Consider the following 20,622-nt stretch of genomic DNA (forward strand, 5'->3'; position numbering starts at 1 on the left):
GGACATGAGGATTGGTCCAGCCAAGGGACTGGGAGCTGACGGTCAAGGAACCCCGGGAAGGGAAGGCAGAAGGACAGACCCCAAAGGAAACAGAGACTGAGAGATTTGGGCAGAGAAACAGGTGGACACAGACAGGAAGAGAGATGAATAGAGGACAGTGAAATAGGCAGATAAAGGGACGAGGATCTGGCAGAGGACTGAGATCCTGGTTGAAAGAGAGAGGGGGAGAGAGAGGACATGGACACAAGGGCTGAATTAGAGAGGGATTGGGAAAGATGGGGGACAATGGGGGTCTGCCCACAGAGCGTGGACACAGAGTAAGGGTGACAGAGAGACTGCCGTTGGACAGAGAGAGGCTGGTGGGAAGACTCAGATACAGATAGCATGAGAGACAGGAGCCACGTGGACAGAGGACAGCATGGCAGTGGGACGGCAAATAGATCTAAAGAAGAGAGATGAAGGGAGATGTAAAGAAGAAGAAAAAACCCAGGGAGCAGGCAGAGAGAAGTCAGGTGGACACAGTGAGATGAAGGAAGTAGGGGGGAACATAGAGCAAAGGACAAACAGATGGACATGTCTCGTGGACGGACAGATGGACAACAGTCAGACACACTCAGAAAGATAAGAAAGAGGTAGACAGAGAAAGACAGGTGGGCAGAGGGGTACAGAGAGGCCTGGGCCCCAAAAGCCAAACGGACACCCAAAGTCGGAGCAGAAAGCGGTGTAGGTGTGCAGGAGGCTGAACCCAGGACTGGGGGAGACTCTGGCCTGGCAGAGGTTCCAGGCTGAGGGACTTCCCAAGGCACAGCTTTGGAGTGGCGCTGGGGACAGGGCTCCCCTGGTCGGGGTCTCTGCCCGCCACCCCCCTCCTAATACCCCCCCACCCGGCGGGCTGCCCGGCGGAGGCGACAGATTGAGCGATGAGACGCATTACGCACTTAATCCGCCTGATTGAATGTTTTGCTTTCGCCCAAATTGAAACATTAAACAACACGGGACGAGAAGAGGCGGCCGCAAATCACTCATGAAAGATTCATCTTCTCCCTGGCAGCCGCCACCGCCCGCCTCCACCGCCGCCCGCCCCAAGCCTGGAAGCCATGGGGTGGGGGTGGGGCCGGGGGCCGTGCCCTGCCCACTCCTTAGGACCCCAGCCCTCCTGGCCCAGGGAAGTTCTTCCCACTGTCTGGCCTCCATCCCACAGGTGGTCCCAGAGAACAGGACCCCAGATCCCTGGATCAGCGGGGACAGTAGACCTTGACCCTGCCCTTCTCCTAGGGAGCCCCTCTGGGGTCTACCTCTCCAGCTCCCTTCCTGGCCCAGCCCAGGACCTTGGGGTGTGGAGGGGGCTACTCAGTGGGTCTAGGGCGGCAGGGATGAGGTCTGACGGCCTCCTCCTGTGCAGAAGCCTTTCTGGTTTCTGGATCCAGCAGCAGAGGTGGCATGGGGTGGGGCAGGGGAAGTCAGTGGGAGGTGGCGGTAGGTCAGGATGAGTGGGGAAGTGGGGGGAACAGGGAAGGTGTGTATGCTTTCTGTCACTCTGGAGTTCAGCCTGTGGGTCTGTCTTCCTTGCAGGGATAATGGTACTTTCTGTCTCTGTCTCACTCTGCCAGAGTTGCTGTAACTGCTGTGTGACTGTACCTGTCTCTGTGTGTCACCTCCCCCATGCCTATGTGATCCTGTGTGTATGGCTGTAACTCCTGGGCCTGTGTCTGTCTGTCTGTCTGTCTGCCTGTGGGTGTCTGAGTGTAACTTTCTCCACGTGCCTCTTGTGTGTAGTAATTGTGTGTGTGTCTCTGTGACTTTCAGGATGTGACTATATGTGACTTCCTGTGTGCATTTCTGGGAGCCTGTGTGCCTGTGTCTGTCTGTCTGCCTGGGTTTGTGTCTCTCTGTTGCTTGCTCTGGGTCTGTCTGCGGGTCTGTGTTGAACTTTTCCTGTCTGGATCTGTTTTGTGCATCCCTGGGTATCTGTGACCCTGTGTCTCTCTCTCTCTCTTTCAATCTCTGGGGCTTCCTTTCTCTGTCTCTAGCTGAGAGGGCATCTGCTGGGGTTGGAGACGAATCACCAGAACAGTCAGGGCCAGGGTGGGGAGAAGCAGGGGAGAGAGGAGGCAAGAAAGACAGAGGGAAAGACAGGACAGCGGGGACGGTGACGCCCGGGAGCAGGGAGCAAGCGTGAGGGAGCTGGGGGGGCTGCAGTGGGCGCCACGGCCGGAGCGGGTGATCAATATTCGATTTAGGTTTTAATTCCGGGGCTTTCGGAGCCTGTCAGCCCTGATGTATGAGCTCACATCGGGGCCGCCCAGCCAGCCACCCCACGGATGCCCATGGCCTGGTGGCCTGTCCTGGCCTCAGTTCCCTTGCCCGGCTGGCTGTCGGCTGTGGAAGAGGGGGAAGAGGAGAGCGGGGCTGGGGAGGAGGAGGCCCTGTCCAGGGACAGAGGGGGCAGCTGCACACACTCGTGTGCACGAGTTCACCTGAGTTCACAGTTGAGTTCACGCCTGGTCACTCACTTACCTAGTGGACCTGCAGGCCTGCTCCCACCCACCTGTGCCTGAGGGAGATAGGAAGGGAACCCTGGCCCCGGCCCCGGCCCCAGAGATCTCCGCAGAGGTCCTCACTGTCTCAGGGACACCATGCTAGAGTCCCGCAGCCCTCCTGTCAGCACCGATCACACACATGGAGACACTCACATGCCGACCCACATACTGCTGGGCTCACGAATACCTGTGCACGTGCAAGCCCGGACACACGAGTCCACACACAAAGCCCAACAATCAGGTGTCCAACACTTACCCCTGGACTCAAACACACATTCACACAAACTCTGGCACACATGTCCACATACACATTCTGACACACACGTGTCGGCACACAAAACTCCAAGATGCACACCGACACACAAATAAAGGCATCCCATTAATGGGAGGTGGGAGCAATGTTGGGAAACTGCCTCCTGGCACAAGAGATCGTAAGAGACAGAGACAGATGCAGAAACTCTGAGACAGAGACTGACACAGTGACAGAGATGGAAGAGACACAGGCAGGTAAAAGGAGCAACAGAGAAAAACTCAGAGACAGAGATGCAAAGGGAAAAGCTAGGGGAGGCTGTGAGGAGAATTGCCCGCCCCCACCCCACCCCCACCCCTCGCCAGCAGCGGACTGGGATCAGTGAGGGGGGGGATGGGGAGCTCTCCCTTCCTCTCCAGATCCTCCCCCCAACCCTGTCTCTCTCTCAGGAAGATGGATCCACCGCCCTCCCTGATGACAATGCTGTCTGTGCAAACTTTAATTAACACTTTGAGTTAATTAGTTCGAGATCATTTAGGAGTAAAATGTTTTTATTAGGGAGGCTGCGAGCCTGTTGATGGATGGGGCGCGATTCGCTCTTCCGCCCGCCGGGGACAGCCGGTAAACAGAAATCAATCAGGGGCCTCCCAACCCAGCACCCACCGCCCCCATGACAAGCTCCCAGCCTAGGGCCCAGGAGTCCGGGCTCCTGGCCTTCTCGGACCCCGAGTTCCGAGCCGAGTCGACCTCCCTCCCAGATCCAGGTTTCCGGACCCCCTCCACCCGGAACTTTCTTTTCCCCCTCAAACCTCTGAAGGCCTTGACTCCTCCAGCCTTGGCAGGGACCCCCCCCCACACTCCCTTCCCAGTCTCTCGGGCGGAGAATTAAGGATCGATTCGCTATTGGGGGGCTCCTTTGGCCGCTAGTCAGACCCTTCCCTCAACTCCCTCCCACGGTCCCTGACTCCGCGTCCCCAGAACTTTCCCTTCGTCATCTCGGCGTCTCCGTCTGGCCGTCTCGTTCGGTCTCTGCCAGGGCCTTCTCGGTCGGCCTCCCGCCCCTCCCGCCCGGCTGACGGCTTCATCAGGTGTCCGGGCGGCGGGGGCGGGGGGAGGCCGGGCCGGGCGAGGGGGAGGCCCGGGGGCGGAGGGGGCGGAGGGGGCGGGGGTTCCGGGGCCGATAAATCTTCATCAGGCGGCGGCGGGGGGGCCATTAGGCGCTAATGGGAAGATGGAGGGGCCTGTCGGCCGCGCGGGCCGGGCCTCATTTGTCCTGCTTCCCGCTCCATTGGCCGCCGCCCCCGCCCCGCCCCGCCCCTCCCCCGCCGCCGCCGCGCGCCCCATTTCCGCTTCAAACCTTTGGAAGGGATGGGGCGGGGTTGGGGGGAGAATATGGGGGTGGGATGGAAGAAAGAGGGAGCTGAAGTGCGGGGACAGAATTAGAAAAGGAGGAGGGGTTGCAGGACGCGGAGGGAAAGGGGGTTAGGCAGCAGAGGCAGAGTTCAGAACGTGGGCGACTGAGATAGAAAGCAGGCGGAGGGGGGAGCAGCTCGCTGTGCGGAGGGGTCAGGACGTGGAGAAAGTAAATAGAACTCCCCGGGGGGAGGAAGAACTCGGGAGGGGCACATAAAACGCGAGAGGGGACTTGGAACGCGGGAGGGATGGGGATGGGAACGTAGGGGGGGGGGCGCGGGGCTGGAATTAGGGGAGGGGTCGGCCTCCAGGGCGGGGGCCCAGGGAAGGCCTACGGGCGCGTCCCCCGAGGCAGAGGCGCGCCCCCACCCATCGCCCGCTGCCGCCGCCCGCTCCCGGACTCGCGCTCCCCGCGCGTCCACTCTGATTTCTCGGCCCATTTTTCTTCCTCTCCTGTCACTCCGGCGCTCGCCCTCCCGCCGCCGGCTGCCCCGCCGCGCTCTGCTTCCCGCGGGAACCCCGCGCCGCAGCCAGCCCCGGGGGCGCAGGCCGGCTCTGCACCGCAGCGCCCCGACTCCCGCCCGCCCTGGCCCCCTCGGTGCCCTCCAGAACTACGTATGCCAGGCGTGTGACCCCCAGATCAGTCACTCCAGAAATGGATTGCCACACCCCCTCGAAGATCCACAGGAGAGGCCCGGCCTTGGGGGTAGCACTGGGGCTGGGGTCCCCAGACCTGGGGACAGGTCTTTAGCACTTCTGTCCCCAGTCTCAGATTCCCCCAAAGGAGGCGCCTAGAAACCCGCAAACCAGGCATGTGAGTCCCCACCGTCTCTCAGAAACCTGCAAGCAGACTGGAGACCCCTAGTATCAGCCTGATACCTTGACCCCACCCCAGGCCATATAAAGTTACCCAGACTCAGAAACGCCAAGGATAGTACCCACAGCCCAGCCGCAGACATCCCAAAATGAGGATTTGGGGCTCCATTCACCCCAAACCTCCAGCCCAAGACACTGATAAGGAAGATGGGCCTTAGATCAGTCACCCCAAAATAAGTCAGTAACTACAGGCTCCCCCTAAAATAGGCATGGATTCCCCCAGAGTCAGTCACCCCAAAATTAGGCATCAGAGGCCCTGAAGTTCTTATACCTGAACCTAACTTTCCTCACTGGCCCCCAAACAAACATCAGGACCTTGAGATAAGTCACCTGTTGTCTAGATAAATGGTCCCCCAGCTGCTGTCAGCGCACTCAGGGCATGACCCCCATTCTCAATACAAACTAGGACGGAAACTCAGTCACCCCTAAACTAAGCAACTCTGATCCTGACATCTGGATCCCCAGACTCAATCAACCCAAACTTGGGATCTGGGCCCCACCCAGCTTAAGTCTCCCCCAGACTAGACAGCTGGCTGCCCAGATTGTTTCCACTAAAACAGGAACTTCCCCACCGCCAGCAAGTCACCCTGACGGTAGACATCTGGTTCTCTACTGCCACCCCCAAACTTTGCATCTGGACCTACTCACCGGTAACCCTAACCTAGGCATTTGAACAATCAGCTTTAACAGCTTCCCCACTTGGCATCTGGAACCCCTCATCAGCTGCCCTTAAAATGCACATCTGAGCTCCCCCGTCAGCTCCCCTCATAAGAGTGAGGAGCGCCTCGGCAAGTTAGCCCATGACCCAGGCAGCTGGCCTCCCACCCCACACAGCCCCAAAGACAGGACTCTGACCCTGAAGCCGTGATCCCCAGACTACACCTCTGATTTCCAAACTTCAGTCACCTCGACACTAACCATTAGTATCTCTCAGGCTGTTACCCTAAAAGTAGCCAAATCAAGTCAAGAACCCCCAAATCAGGCATGGAGAGCTGACCTTCAAGGTCAGTCCTCCTAAAGTAAACACGGGCATTTAAATAATTAGAGGCCTCAAACACAGAATTTAAGTTGCCTGCCTCAAAAACCCTTGCAGTGGGTTGTGGTGGCCCCCCAAAAGATATATCCATGTCCTAACCCTGGAACCTGCTAATGTGATGTTATCGGGTAAAGAGTCTTTGCAGATGCCATGAAGTGGGGGATCTCCAGATGAGACCACCCTGTGTCACCTGGCGGCGCCCTGAATCCAGTGATGATGTTGATGTCCTTATGAGAGGCAGGAAAGAAGATGAGACACACAGAGGAGGAGGCCATGGGAAGACAGAGGGAGGCAGGAGGGCTGCCAGCCACCAGAGGCTGGAAGAGGCGAGGAAGGATCCGCCCCCAGAATCTTTGGAGGGAGTGTGGCCCTGCGGACACCTTGATTTTGGACTTCTGGCCTCCAGAACTGTGAGAGAATGAATTTCTGCTGTTTTAAGCCACTTGGTTTATTACTAGCCACAGGACACTAATTCAACTCCCCAAAACCAAGCCTCTGTATCCTAAACTCAGTGACCCCCCCAAACTGGGGATATGGACCCCCATAGTCAGGTGCCGCAAACCAGCCCACTATTCCCCAAACCAAACTTCTGGATCTCAGCCCAAGTAGCCACCACAGACTGGGGCATCAGGGACTCACGGCCACCCCTAGATTTATTGACTAGATCCCAAGGCTCACTCAGCCCCGAAACGTGTTTGTGGAGTCACAGCTGGGATGACCATGAAAAAGAGCAGTGGGACCACCCACAGGCAGTAACCTCAGCCTCTTCATCACCACAGCCTCAACAGACACCTGACATTGAGACATCTCAAAAAGAGGCAGCTGGGCCCCTGGGATCAGCACCCCCAAAATAAAATAAGCATTAGACACCTTTAATGAAAAAGAATATGAAAATGAATATACGTATGTATGTGCATGACTGGGACATTGTGCTGTACACCAGAAATTGACACAGTATAACTGACTGTACTTCAGTTAAAAATAAAATAAAATAAGCATTAGAGCTCCTCTAGTTGCTAAACCCTAACTCAGCATCTGGGCTCTGAGGTTAGTTCACCCCAAACTAAGTATCCAGAACCCCCCTTTAAGCCACCCTTAAACTAGGCAGGTAGGCCCGCCACGATCTGAGCCTGCCTGTCAGTCACCCCTTAACCCCAAATTGTATGTAAGTATTAGGAAGTCTTAATCAGTAACCCCCAAACTAAGCAGCTATTCCCCACTCTCAAATGCCCTCCAAAACTAGGCTTCTGATACACAAAGAATGAGAACCCCCCCACCCCGGGAGGCATCTGATGATACAGGCAATTGCAGGCAACTGAGGGGGGGTCACAGCCAAATTTGACATCTGGGCCCCAGCTGTCATCCCAGACTGGCACCCAGTTGGTGATCTCAACCTCAGCAGGCGGACCCCTCTGAATAGACATCTGAGCAGTTTGCCTTGGCTACCCCCGAACTAGGGCTCTGGGCCCCAGCCCCAGAACCGCCTATCTGGACACCAGGGTAAGTCACCTCCAATTTGGCATTTAGGGCCCCAGGCTTAGTCCTCAAATTAGAACTCAGGCCACAGTCTCACTCACCTCTAAATTTACTTGTGGGGCCCCACTGTCATAAAGCCACAGCAAGTCACTCTCAGAAGAGGCATCTGAACCCCACACTAGTTGCCCACAAGCCCGGCATCTGGCCTCCCAGTGTCAGATACCCCCAAAAGCAGGGTGGGGAACACCCAGGCTCAGTGAGCCCCAAACTTCAGTCAGCCCTGAAGTAATCAATAGGACCCCAAAATGAACAGTTGGGCTGCCAATGTGATCACTACCAAACCCAGACTAGTCACTCTGAGCTGGAAAGCTGGGTCTCCGGACTCACCCAGACTTGACAGGAGGCTCCCCCAGTGTGGCCACCTAGGCCCCCGACTGTCAGCACTAAGGCAAGTCTCTGTGGCCACCTCCGGCCCCCATGGAAGTCCACACTGTCACAGATCTAGAGCCTGGTTTTAGGCACCCCAGATCAGGAACATGGGCCCACAAGCACCAGAACTTGGCAGGAGGGACTCCAGTCACCCCAAATTCAGTATCTCTCCAAAGTAGGCATCTGGGTTCCCAGTGTTCATCACCCGCAACAATGCATCTCGACCACCATAACCACCATGTGCCCTCAAACTGGACTTTGACCCTCAGGACCCTGCTGTGCTTGATAAAGGCAGCTGAGCCCCTCAAGCCAGAAAGCCCCTCAGCCCACTGTGCCCCAGCCTCAGAGACCCCGCCAGCCCAGCATCCAGCCCCGTTCTCAGCCCTCCCCACCCTGGGTATCTCTGCCCCAGTGTCCATCACCTCCACACCCATGTGCAGAGATGTCCCAGCCTTGAAAGTCATTGGCCCTTTGCGGCACTGACATCCCCAAACCCAAACACCTCTCAAGTGGATCCTGGGCCCTGGGGCCCTGACCTCCCCGGTTCCACATGTCCAGACTTCCAGCTTCAGTAACCCCCAAGCAGGGCCCCACAGCCCAGGCCACACTTCCTCAGAAATCCACTTATCCGGGGTCCCCACGCCTGCGGGCAGGAGACCCCTGACTCAGTCACCCCAGGAGCACGGCATCAGCACTCACGCTCGGCATTTGGAAGGCCCCAGGAACCCAGGCTCTGCACCCCAACAGAGTACCCTCGGTCTGCGTCATCCACAGGAGGCAAGCTGGTTCCCCCACTGCAGTTCCTTCCAACCATCCACCAGAACCCCCAACTTGTTACCCCCATGCCGTCACCCCCAAATATATTATGAGAACCCCAACTCTTTCATCCTGAAGTAGGTGGCTGGCCTCCCACCGTTCTTGTCACCCTGAACAGAACCATTGTTCACACAAATTGGTCCCAGACTCGGGGACAGGAGGTCTCTGTCACCTGGAACTGAGAGACGGTACCCACCCCAATGCGTCACCTTTGGCATCTGGTCTCGTCACCTCAAGCTAGACAGCTGATCCAAGTACCTGTCTCCCCCAATGGACAACTGGACCCCAACCACTGTCAACCCAAACTAGACAAGAGACCCAGCTATGATCACCCCAAATTAGAAAACAAGACCAACAGCTCCTGTCACCCCTCTGGGCAACTAGACCTACAGTCTCTGTTACCCCAAACATGACAATGGATGAATAAGATCTGCCACATCAGACCAGGCAACCAGCATGCAAACTATCTCCACCAGTTACCAAACTGAGGACCGGGCCCCCACCCAGACTACACCACCAACTTCTGGTCTTAACCAGTCTGCCACCCCCTAAACGCCCTGGGACTTGTCAGTCTCAGTCCCACAAAACAGAAGACCACATCCCAGACTTTGTCACCCTGAATGCTCCCTGAGACCTCAGTCTCTTTTACACATAATTAGAACCAGACCACAATCTCTGTCACCACAGGGACCTGAGTCTCTGTTCCACGAAACCAGACAATCAGACTTCAGTCTCTGCCACCCCCCAAATATTCCAAGATCCCAGTCACTATCCTAGCAAACTGGACAACCAGACCCCAGGGCCACAGTCTCCATCCCCACAGACTAGAGAACCAGACCCCCATTATTATCACCGCAAATCCACCCTGGGACGATGCTCTCTGTCCCCTGGAACTAGATAACCATGCCTTGTGATCGCTAAAACTAGACAACTAGACCCACAGCCAAACCTTCAAATACTCCTTGGCAACCCCAATTTGACACTCAGCACTGGGGAGCCAGGTCCCAGCCTGTCACTCCACATACGCATGGAACCCTAATCTCTGTCCCGCAAAACTAGGCAAGCAGACCTCCAGAGTCCGGCAACTGAATGGATCCTGGGACCTGTTTTTTACCCCACAGAAGGATATAACCAAACCTTCAGTCTCTAACACCCCAAATATGCCCTGGGACCCAGTTTCTCTCCCCCTCAAATAAGACAATGGTACCTGTAGGCTCTCACTCCACACTGAGCCCCTGGATATAAAAAATGTCACCTCAAAACTAGAGACCTGGCCTTATAGCCCTGTGGCCTTCCTCTTGTCAACCAAACTCCAGTCTGTCGTCCTAAACTGGACAACCAGACCCCTGGTCCCACTCGTGCCCAACTAGGAGAGCAAACTGCCATTCTGTGTCACCCTAAACTGGACCCAGAGCCCAGGCATGCAGCCCTCACTGGACCGCGGGTCCTAGTCTCTGTCATCACAAACGAGACAACTAACCTCCTAGTCTCTGTCACCCCGAGCCAGGTCCTGGACCCTCAAACCTCTGCCACCTCAATCTAGACAAATGAACCTCCTACTTCTGACGTCCCAAACTGGACATCTGGACCCCCAGGCTTAGGCACTGCGCACTAGACAAAGAAACCCCATGGTCCCTGAAATCTCATGACAGCAGCTTCGCTGCTCTCTGCCTCCCAAACCGAATAATAGGAGCCCGGTCAGTCTGTCCCTCCGACCAGGCAACTGGACCTGTAGTGTCTGCTTCTTCAAACCAGCCAAGTGGTCACCCAATGTCTTTGACTTCAGCCCCAGCCCCGAATCCCAGTGTCATCACCCTAAACTGAAAACCAGTCTCTTGGTCCCAAGCTAGACGATCAGCCTTGTGTCCCTGGCACGCCAAAAGGAACAACCGGACTGCAACTATTAGACACCCCAATGGGGTCTATCAGACCCCTAATTTCTGTTGCTCCAAACTAGTAACTGAACCCGCAGTCTGGCATCCCAAACTTTAATGTTCTGGTGTCTCAATCTAGCAACTAGACTGCCATTCTATTACCCCAAAAAAGAGCAGACTCCCAACTCTGACAGCCCCAGGGGAGCCCCAGGGCTCAGTCTTGGTCACCTGAAGACTAGATAATCAGACCCCCAGGCTGTCACGCCAGACTGGAATAGCTCCTATCACTCCAGCCTGACAAGAACCCCAGACTCTGGCCCCTCCAGCAACTCCAGTCCCTGTCACTCCCAGCCAGACGAAAGAGTCTCCAATCTGTCACTTAAAAATTTGAGAACTAGACCCAGTGTTTTTAACCTCAAACTAGACAAGCAGACATTCTCAAAACTAAAAAACGTGACCTCCTAGTTGCTGTCACTTCACACCGGGCAGAGAGATTGCCCCCAATCTCTGGTGTCCCAAATGGAACAGAACCCGCAGGCTTTGTGACACCGACCGGACAGTGCTGCTTGCTCTGCTACCTCAAGAAAACAACCAGACCCCGATCAGGTTGCCTCCAGACAAGGGGATACCTACCTTGTCAACCCACACTAGGGCCCTGCACACCCCGTGCCATCGGGAAGCCCGGTCTGTCACCTCAAGCTAGATAACATGACTTCAAAGTTGATAACAGACCCTCAGTTTCTGTTACCCCAAACCAGACACTGGACTTCAGGCTGTCACCCAAAACAACACAACAGTCTGACACCCCAGTGAGGTGTGGGCATTTCCTGGCCCTGTCACTCCACACTGGACACGCCGATCCCTTGTCTCTGTCACCCCAGGCTTGGGCTCACAGGCTTTTTAATCATGAAGTTGACAATCAGATCCCCAAAGTGTCACTCTCAATCAGCCAGCTGGACCCCCAGCCTCTGTCACCAAAATAGACGAGCAGACCTTTGGTTTCTGTCTCCTTGATGAAACACCAAGCCCCCTAGTTTCTGTGCCCAAACCAAACCTCTCAACCCCAAGGTCATTCAGGAAGGGATAGATGGGGAACTGGATCCGCAGTCCTGACCACCCCCATGGAAGCTTCGGGTCTCAGCATCTCAGTAGCTCAGCATCAGAATCAGGTACCTGTGGTCCGTCACCTCCAGATTAGGCCTCTGGACTGAGTCTCAGCCTCCCACCACCAACCCCCAAACCCAGGCTGCTAATCACCTCCCTCAGTGATCTCAGCCCCAGGACCCTGGGTCCCCGGCCTCAGCCATCTCCAAACAAGTCAGATGGACCACTTTCACTCCAGGCCCGGCAATGGAAACTGGACGGAGTGACCATCCTCCCCTGTGGGCAGTCTCCCCTGGGAATGCTGGCCTCTAGATTAACAAACTAAACGCCCTGTGCCATCCTCAACTTGGGATTGGGACCCTGGCCTCTGAGTAGACTCAGGTGCCCAACTCTCAACCTCAGGCACCTCAGGTCTCCTCCTTCAGGACAAGTCCATTTCTGGCTCCTTCCCCAGAGAAGGTCTGGAAGTAGCCCTTTTCTGCCCTCTGGTGGCAGCCACTGAAAGTGCACCTGTAGTGACTGGGAATAGGGTGGACTAGGACACTCAGGCCGCCTGGAGAAGGTCTGGAGGAAGCACTTTTCCGCCCTCTGGTGGCAGCCACTGGAAGTGCATCCCTGGTGACTGGGAACAGTGTGTCCACTCAAGACACCCAGGTCCCCTGGTCTTCCCATCTTGACAGAAGCCTGAAACCTGGGGGTTACCCTTAATTGCTCCCTCCCACTCAGGTCCCACGCAGGCCAGTCACCAAGCCCCAACCCTCCTCCTTCCCTTCTTTCCCTGTCTGTCCTTTCCATTCCATGTCCCTGCCTCATCTTCCCCAGCTTGGTTCATCCTCCCTGGTCCCACTCCCTCCAGCCCATCCTCATAAGACCCCAAAGGGATACTTCTGACGTTCACACCTGACCCTGTCCCACCCCTGCTCAAAACCTTTCCATAGTTCCACATTACCTTAAACTAAATCCAAAGACCTCTCCATGGCTTGCAGGTCCTGCATCTGGCCCCCAGCATCCTCCTCACCATCATCTCCTACATCACTCCCTTTACCGCTGTCTTGTCACTGAGTGGTCCTACCTCAGGGCCTTTACACTTGCAGTTCCCTCTGGCTGGAACACTCTTCCCCCTGACCTCAGAGGGGCAATCTCCACCCCACTGCCCAGCAAGGCCTTGCCCCACCGCTCTTAAGTGAGCTCCACTCCCTCTTCCTCTACTCTCTAGCCTGGGCCAGTTGCCTGTTTTGTTGACTTCAGAGGCTTATCACTGTCTGAGAGCTTCCTTTTGGTTTGTTGTTTGGCCTGTGTGTCTGGAGCCTCCCCCTTGGAATGTGAGCTCCCAGAGGGCAAGGCCCCCTCCGTGTGCCACTGCTGTTTCCCCAACATCAAAGCTAGTGTGTCCAGTAGAGACAGGATAAGAGCTACAGATGTAATTTTGTATTTTCTACCTAATCATTTTAAAAAATAAAAAGTGAAAATAATCTACCCTAGCACATCCAACATATCCTTCCAACACATGACCAACATAAAATATTATTAATGAAAGATTTTCACAGCCTCTTCCTACCTTAGTGTGAAATCTGGTGTGTATTTTACACTCGTAGCACATCTCGATCTGGACCAGCCATGTTTCAAGAACTCAGTAGCCCCATGTGGCTGGCGGCCACCACACATGACAGAAGGAATCCAGAAAAATCCTGGGTACTCAGTGGGCCCTTGATAAATGCTGAGTGAATGATGAACCGGTGAGTTCTGGTGATGAGAACCAAGGCTGGACAGGCTGTGTCCTGGATCTCACTGAAATGTGGCCTCCTCAGAGAGGCCCTCCCCAGCCAGCCCCATCCAAATTCACTTTTCAGGCCCTCTCTGTCACCTCGCTTTGTTGTCCCATCTGCCAAGGGCTTCCTCTGCCAGGTGCTTTTCTCTTTTGTCAGCATCCCCACATGGCAGCCTTCACGTTACAACGAAAAGCAAATCATGTCACTTGTACCTCACTCAGTAAAACCGAAGCCCTCACTGAAGTGAGCGCCAGTCTCCCTGTGCCCCGCCTCAACCGCTCCAGCCATGCCGGCCTCATCATCGCTGTTCCTCAAACCTCCGGCACACTGATGGCTTCAAGCCTTTGCCCTGCTGCTTCCTCGGCCCAGAATATTCTTCCTCTAAAGGATCTGCAGCTGCTCCCTCCCACAATTTAAGTCTTCGCTTTAACCTGTAACTCACCTCCAGAACTTTCTCCAGAAGAGTTGACATAGTAGGCCCGAGACTGCTGTCCTGAGAGAGACCTGCCTGAGTAGCGACCCTTGGCTGGCATTGGGAACCCAGTTTTCAGCAGGGTTCTCATTGCTCCCTGGAAGAGCGGCTCTGCTGCCTAAACTGTTTGCAAACGATGTTGTTGACGCCGAACACCTGTTTCCTTCTGGGAGTCTGGAATCCCGGCACACGCTAGGCAGGGGATGCTTACGCGGTCACCTCCCCAGCAGCAGCCCCGGTACTGGGTCTCAGAGGAGCTTCCCTGGCAGGCAACGTTTCACATGTGTTACCACTCACCACTGGGGGAATTAAACTCAGCCTGGGTGACTCCCCTGGGAGAGGACTCTGGGAAGCCTTCACTGGGTTCCTCTGGACTTCGCCCCTTGTGCCTCCTTTGCTGATTCTGCCTTTCATGATAATAAATCACAGGGTTTTTTTTTTTTTACAACTTATTCTTTAATCAGCAACCTTTGGGGGCGGGGAGAAGTCACATCAGGACTTAAAAGCAAAGGCAGAGACCCCCCACACCAGCTGGTTTTTCCTGGTCAGGCTGGAGCAGACCCACTACATCCTGGTCCCAGGCTGGTTTGATTGCAAACGGTCTTCACTTCATCCGAGGGCCTAGCTCCAGTGAATTCAAAATCATAGCTTTGAGTACAACTATATACTGAGTTTTGAGTCCCCCCAGCAAATCCCTGGACATGGGGGTGGTCCTGGGGACCCTAACATACCCTCTTCTCCTCAGAACTTGTCACCATTGGCCATCCTGTCATATTTTAGTTATTTATCTTGTTTATTGTCTCCTCCCCCCAACCCGCCCCGCCAGGCCCACCCCCACCACCTTCTTGGTCTCTGCAGGTTCCCAGCGTCACCCCACACAGACCCACAGAAGATCCTGGGAGAATATTTGCTGAATGACAACTGTTAACAGCTTTATTTCTAAAGCAGGAGTCCCTCCCTGGGCTTGTGATGGGAAGGGGGTCTTTGGCCAGAGCGGCAGAGCCGTGCGGGACAGGGGTGAACAGGCGTGGGGCGGCTGGCTTGGGAGGCTGGCAGGTCCTGGAAGACCCCTCACACAGGTTCCATCTGCAGCTCCTCCCCCTCCACGGCCTCGGTCTGGTGGAAGGCAGCGTGGGAGCCGATGACCACGAGTGTGGCTCCTGCAGGAAAACGGGCAGTTCAGGGCCTCGCCCCCTCTCCTGGCCCCCAATGCCCACCGCTCTACCCAGACCCTGTACTCACCTAGGACCCAGAAGACGGCGGAGCCGGCACCAGCTAGCCAGAAGAAGGGAAAGGAGACGGCCCCGGCCAGAGCATACTGGTGAGCTGGGGTCACCTCTCGGCCTGGTGGGGGTCAGAATGGCATTAGGGCAGCTGTTTCAAAACTCATGCCTTCTTCCAGAGGAACCCATGATGTCCCCTAACAATCTGGTGTCACAAGTTCCTAGAGCCTCAGGATCTAAACTCCTGCCAAGGCCCTCCAAGTCCTGGCCCCACCCATTTCTCCCACAGCCCCACCCACTCTCCCCTGGAATACAGCATGCCTTCCTCGGCCCTTCACCCTCTGCCCTTCAACCCCACTTCTGCTAGGAAGTTCCCAGCCTCCCTCTCCCTCCTCTCCCCCCCCCGATTACCACTCTCCAGCTCCAACCTGCACTCACGTAGACCTGGAGTCTCAAACTGGTGGCCCAGAGGCCAAGTCTGACCTGCAGATGTGTGTTTTGAGTCTGCATATTATTCCACAAGAATTTGATTTGATTTGTGGGTGACCAAGAAACTGAATGATTTCACATAATACTCTGTATCCATGGATGGAAACCCATGGATCATTGTACTATACTATTTTATAAAAGGGACTTGAGCATCCTCGGATGTTGGTATCTGCCAGGGACCCTGGAACAGGCGAGGGACGGCTGTATAGATATCTGGCTTCTTGTGGCAGACTGGAAGGGCGGGTCTGTATGCCATGGTGGCAGCAGAGGCTGAAGCCAAGCTGTGCTTAAACTCCATGCCCTGTGCTTGCCCAACACGCCCCTCCACCCAGCCCACCTCCGTTATGTACATAACTGGCAGTCTTCTGAAGGATTCTGTCTTAGGTGCACCTGTTTGTCTGATCCCAACTCCCCCTTATCCCTACTCCAAACCTTCAGCCTCCCCTAGTTGGAAACTCAGGCTCCATTTTCTTCCTAATAGTGCTTGGTGCCAGTCTGGGACCACATGAGACACAGGCCTCAGTTTCCCCCTCTGAGAAGTCCCATGATGTTTCTACTCCCAACCCAGGAAGCAGGAAAGGAGAGGACAGAACTAGGCCAGTGTAAGGTCGCCACCTGGTGTCCAGTGTGGGTACCAGCAACTGATGCTTTTGGCAAGAGGTGAGGGAGGGAGAGGGAAGAAAGGTTTAAGGGACAGGGCTAAGCGGAGAGTGGGTTCTGGGGTATCTTCTGGGCTTGGGGAATAGCAACTTGGGAGGCTGAGAGTGGGCGGGAGCATCAGGTTGTCTGAGACTTTAAGGGATCTAGTGTAGACCTAGGCTTGGGGCACACTTGGGTTCAAAAGGAATTAGGTTTGGGCTCTAAGGCTTGCATTCCAACAGACCAGGATTTGAGGAGTCTGGGCAGGGGATTTCTCACCAAACAGCACAAACTTGGACTGCAACGTGCGCAGATAGAGGATGTAACAGGCGCCAAAGAAGACAGCCAGAGCTACCAGCAGCATGGGGGATGTCACCCTGGAGGAGGACAGGGAGGCATCGGTCAGGCTGCTGGGGCTGGGCCAGACACGGGGGCCCGACCTACACCGGTGGATAGCAGGCTACATCCTTGGGGCCGGGCAAGGCTAGATCACATCTGGTCACACTGCATCCTGGCCCGGCTATGGGGGAGTAGGGACTCGGCTCTTCAGTAAAAAAGTGCCGCAGAGCTCTCTCATAGGGGCGGGGCCTGGCCAGTGAGAGGAGGGCCAGGATGCTGAGGGCGCGGCCGGCCAGTGCCGGCAGGTCAGCCTGGTGGGGGCTGGAGACGCACTCACACACAGTACAGGATGAGGCCCAGGAACACGAACACGTAGTTGCTCTGGTAGTACTCCACATTGCGTACGAGGCGCTGGCACAGCTCGCCCAGGTTGCGGGGCCGTGAGAAGCGCCGCTGGTCCACGAACGAGCCCCAGGGACGGATGGTCGCACGGCGCCGCTCTAGCCACTCACGGCCCGCGCCAGATGGAATCAGTTTCGGCAGCAGGGTCCTAGCGGGTGCAGAGCCAGATCAGCGGTAGACGGGATGGAGCCCGGAACCCCGCGCAAGGAGGGGACCGAGGGGGGCCCGGACTCCGGGGTTCTTGGGGGGATAAGGCCCCAAACTCCTGGATCCCAGGGGAGGAAGAGACTGAGGGCCCAGACTCCAGAGTCCTCGAAGAGGGCATAAGGGCCCAGACTCATGTGTCTGGAGGCCCAGATTCCTAGGACCCCAGGGAGGAGGGGGCGGGGACCCAAGACTCCCATATCTCGGTCGTGGGTGCTAGATCTGGCTTGCTCACGTGGCGCTCAGCCCTTCCGCCTCCGCATCCTTCTGCTGGTCCTTCTCGGTTGCCATGTCTGTGTTGTGAGGGGAAGAACCGCTGTAACGAGCCTGGGGCCGTGCAGCACCCGCCGGCCCCGCCCGAGCCCGGCTTTACCAGCCGAGCGGGAGCGGACGTGGCGCCGTTCGGGAGCCGCTGGGAGCTGTAGTTCTGCCGCCGAGCATTGTGGGAGTTGTAGTCCTGATGCAGTCAGGGAGAGTGAGAGTTATGATGGTGTGGCTCGCGAAGCACATGGGAGATGTAGTCGGGTAAAGCGACGCTGAGCGTCTCTGGCATTGTGGGAATTGTAGTTTCAGAAGCTGGACTTGTGAAGTCGGGGAAGGTAGTGTGCCAGGAGTCAGGGTGTTATGGGAGCCCCAAAGTCAAAAGCAGGAGCTCTAAAGGTAGAAGCAGACGTTGTGTACTGTCCTGTGCAGGGTAAAATGGGGACTGTGTAGAGCTGCCATTCTGACTCTAGATGGTATGAAAAAACTCTTGATGAAACACTCAGATGTTCTGATTCTCAGATTTGGGGTGAGATCTGCATTTCTAACAAATTCCTAGGTGATGCTGAGGCTTCTGGTCCATGGACCGCATTTTGAATAGCAAGACTGTAGACAACTCGTGGGCATCTATTCCTTCCTTCTTCGAGAGGCTAATGAGGGGGCCATGGTTGCTAGAGGTGGATAGCTGAGAGGGGATCAGAGCTCCCCCACAACCCTTGGGCTCCCAGGGATAAATGGGTTAGGACTAGGGACCTAAGGACATCCCTGCTTTGGGTAAGAAGAAGGGCAGTAGGGAAAAGGAAAGAGTTGAGTTTTTTGTGTATTTTTTTTTCATTTTATCTTTTTGTCTTCCTGTTTTATTGAGGCAGGGGTGAGAATTTTTAAAAGAGAGTTGTTATAACTAAAAGAGCTGGGATTCTGCAGTCAGAGGTCAAAGTCCAGGCGGGGTTGACCTCATCACCTCCCTGAACCTCAGTGACTTCATCTGAACAGTGGGATCCTGATGGTACCACATTCATGGGGTTAAGATTGGGTTTGAATGATCCACGTAAAGTACTTGAAAGAGCCTTGACATTTCACATGCTCATTTCAAATGGTAGTCCATGTTCCTGCCACTGCATTATCACGAATATTACAATTATTTCTAGAATTCAGCCTTCTCCAATGTAACAGAACACCTTGGATGTCCCAAAGAGTGGCTGGCATCTGAGACATGGACCTTTCTTTCTCCTAGTTCCCACAGCCATAGTTCTCTCTGTCTTTGCCCCTGCCCGAGTGAGTTGTGGGAAATTGGCCAGAATTCTAAAGGGGTGCATCAGAATGGCCTCAAGAAATGTGTGTTGGGACACTCTACATGGACTGAGGTCCTCATTTTCCAAGGCTGGGTGGGGCCGAAGGAGAAAGCCCACATGTGATGTCTAGGTGACTCTAACTCCAACTCTGTCTTCCAACATCCATATCCCTTTGGGGTTTGGGCTTTGAGACCTGCTGGGTGGCATCCCCACAAGGTAGGGAAGATGGCGCCTGCCAGAGGGGCTGGTGGACCAGTAGACAGGGAGGCCCCCTGTCGGGGGAGTCCCAAGCTGAAACTGAATGGGCCATACTTGAAGGTCAGGTTGGCTTGTTACTGTTATTTCCCTTTGTCAGCCCCAGGCTTTTAGTAGAAGCTTGTTCAGATTTCCCACTTGAGTCCAGCTTGGCTTCAGGAAATCAAAGGAGGACTGTGAGTACACAGCCCAGAGCACTCCTGGGGGGATCAATACCTGAGTTCAAAGTGATGGGGCCAGCAGAGGTAACCAGAGGAGCCCCCCAAGAGGAAGATGAATCTTGGGGAGAGGAGAGTTAGAGGCAGAGATCCAGCTGCCTTCTCCCATGGCCAACCTTGGGACATTGGGGTTTGACTTTTGTTAGGAAAGCTCTTGGGATTTCCTTATAGGAACACAAATGAAAGCTGTTTCACTCCATAACCTGCCAGAACCTGTTCTGAACAGAGGCTATATGGGCAAAGGCCTGGAGGTATTGAGCAGCATGGGCCGTGGATAGTGGGGTCCAGAAGAAGGCCATTGTAGGGAGGGACCCTCTGAGTAGGACAGGAGGGGAACTTTGAATTGGGATTTTGAGGGATGGAGCCTTGATGTAGGGGCAATGTGGAGGAGGAGCCCCTTGAAACAGGGATTGTGGGTGAGGAGGCCCTATGGAGGATCTCTGAGACAGGGAGACAGTGGGAGATATGGGGGGAGAAGGGGCCTAGGGCAGGTGGACCCTGAATTCAGGGGATGGTGGGAGACAAGGAGGAGGTACCTGAAAAGATTGTGAGAGATGGGCCCTGACCCTGTGGTCCTTCCAGACTGAGGCCTTCTTCCTGCCTCTTGGATCCCTGGAGGGAATAGAGCTGGGAGGGTAGGAGGACATTACCATAGACAGTCAGAAACCTGGGTTATAGTTCTGCTGTGTGACCTCAAGGAAGCCCCTGCCCTCTCTGGGTGTCAGGTTGTCCAATTGTTTGTGGGAATATTTTTTTCCCTGTACTTGAAGAATAAAGTAGTTTCTCTGGCCTCCCTAGGAGAGGTCCAGGCTCACACAGCACTTACCAGGCCCACACTCTGTCCTGGGCATCACAAGCAGTGTCTGGCACATGTGGCCCCTGCCCTCTGACTGCCCTCCCCCTCAGACTCAGGCACTCCACAGCATTGTCTTGTGCAGCGGGCGTGTGCGCGCACTCACACTAACGTAGGCTCTCAGCATCCCGGCCACCCAGACACCTGTGCTGGGAAGCAGTCAGGACTGGGTCCAGCCCCAGGCCCTCCTCTCACTCCCATCTTTGGGCTGTATTAGAAAGGCTGCCTCGAGGGAAGGGGTGGTGCTGCCCAGCCAGAGTGGCTAACATTCAGAAGACTGACAGTACCAAGTGTTGACAAGGGTGTGAAACAACTAGAACTTTCATACACCGTGGGAATGTGCAATGACCCAAGAGCTTCGAAAAGGGTGAGGCTGTTTCTATTAAAGATAA

General features: G+C 55.4%; 1 protein-coding gene across 1 annotated transcript; it reads right to left on the reverse strand.

The window, feature by feature from the left end:
* Positions 1–14,961: 14,961 nt before the first annotated feature.
* Positions 14,962–17,771, reverse strand: RABAC1 (Rab acceptor 1). Its single transcript, XM_006208603.4, has 5 exons — positions 17,587–17,771; positions 17,083–17,295; positions 16,686–16,783; positions 15,298–15,399; positions 14,962–15,215 (listed from the first exon to the last, which is right to left on the reverse strand). The coding sequence occupies exons 1-5, from the start codon at positions 17,640–17,642 to the stop codon at positions 15,127–15,129; spliced, it is 558 nt and encodes a 185-aa protein (XP_006208665.1). The 5' UTR covers positions 17,643–17,771; the 3' UTR covers positions 14,962–15,126.
* Positions 17,772–20,622: the final 2,851 nt, after the last annotated feature.

Source organism: Vicugna pacos, chromosome 9, assembly GCF_048564905.1.
Source record: "Vicugna pacos chromosome 9, VicPac4, whole genome shotgun sequence".
Taxonomy (NCBI): domain Eukaryota; kingdom Metazoa; phylum Chordata; class Mammalia; order Artiodactyla; family Camelidae; genus Vicugna; species Vicugna pacos.

Bases quoted from the DNA above. Each gene is read 5' to 3' on its own strand.
- RABAC1 (XM_006208603.4), bottom strand. From the start codon at position 17,642: ATGGCAACCGAGAAGGACCAGCAGAAGGATGCGGAGGCGGAAGGGCTG. The intron at 17,296-17,586 runs GTGAGCAAGCCA...TGCACCCGCTAG, and splicing joins GCGGAAGGGCTGAGCGCCAC to GACCCTGCTGCCGAAACTGA. The intron at 15,216-15,297 runs GTGAGTACAGGG...GTTTTCCTGCAG, and splicing joins CGCCGTCTTCTGGGTCCTAG to GAGCCACACTCGTGGTCATC.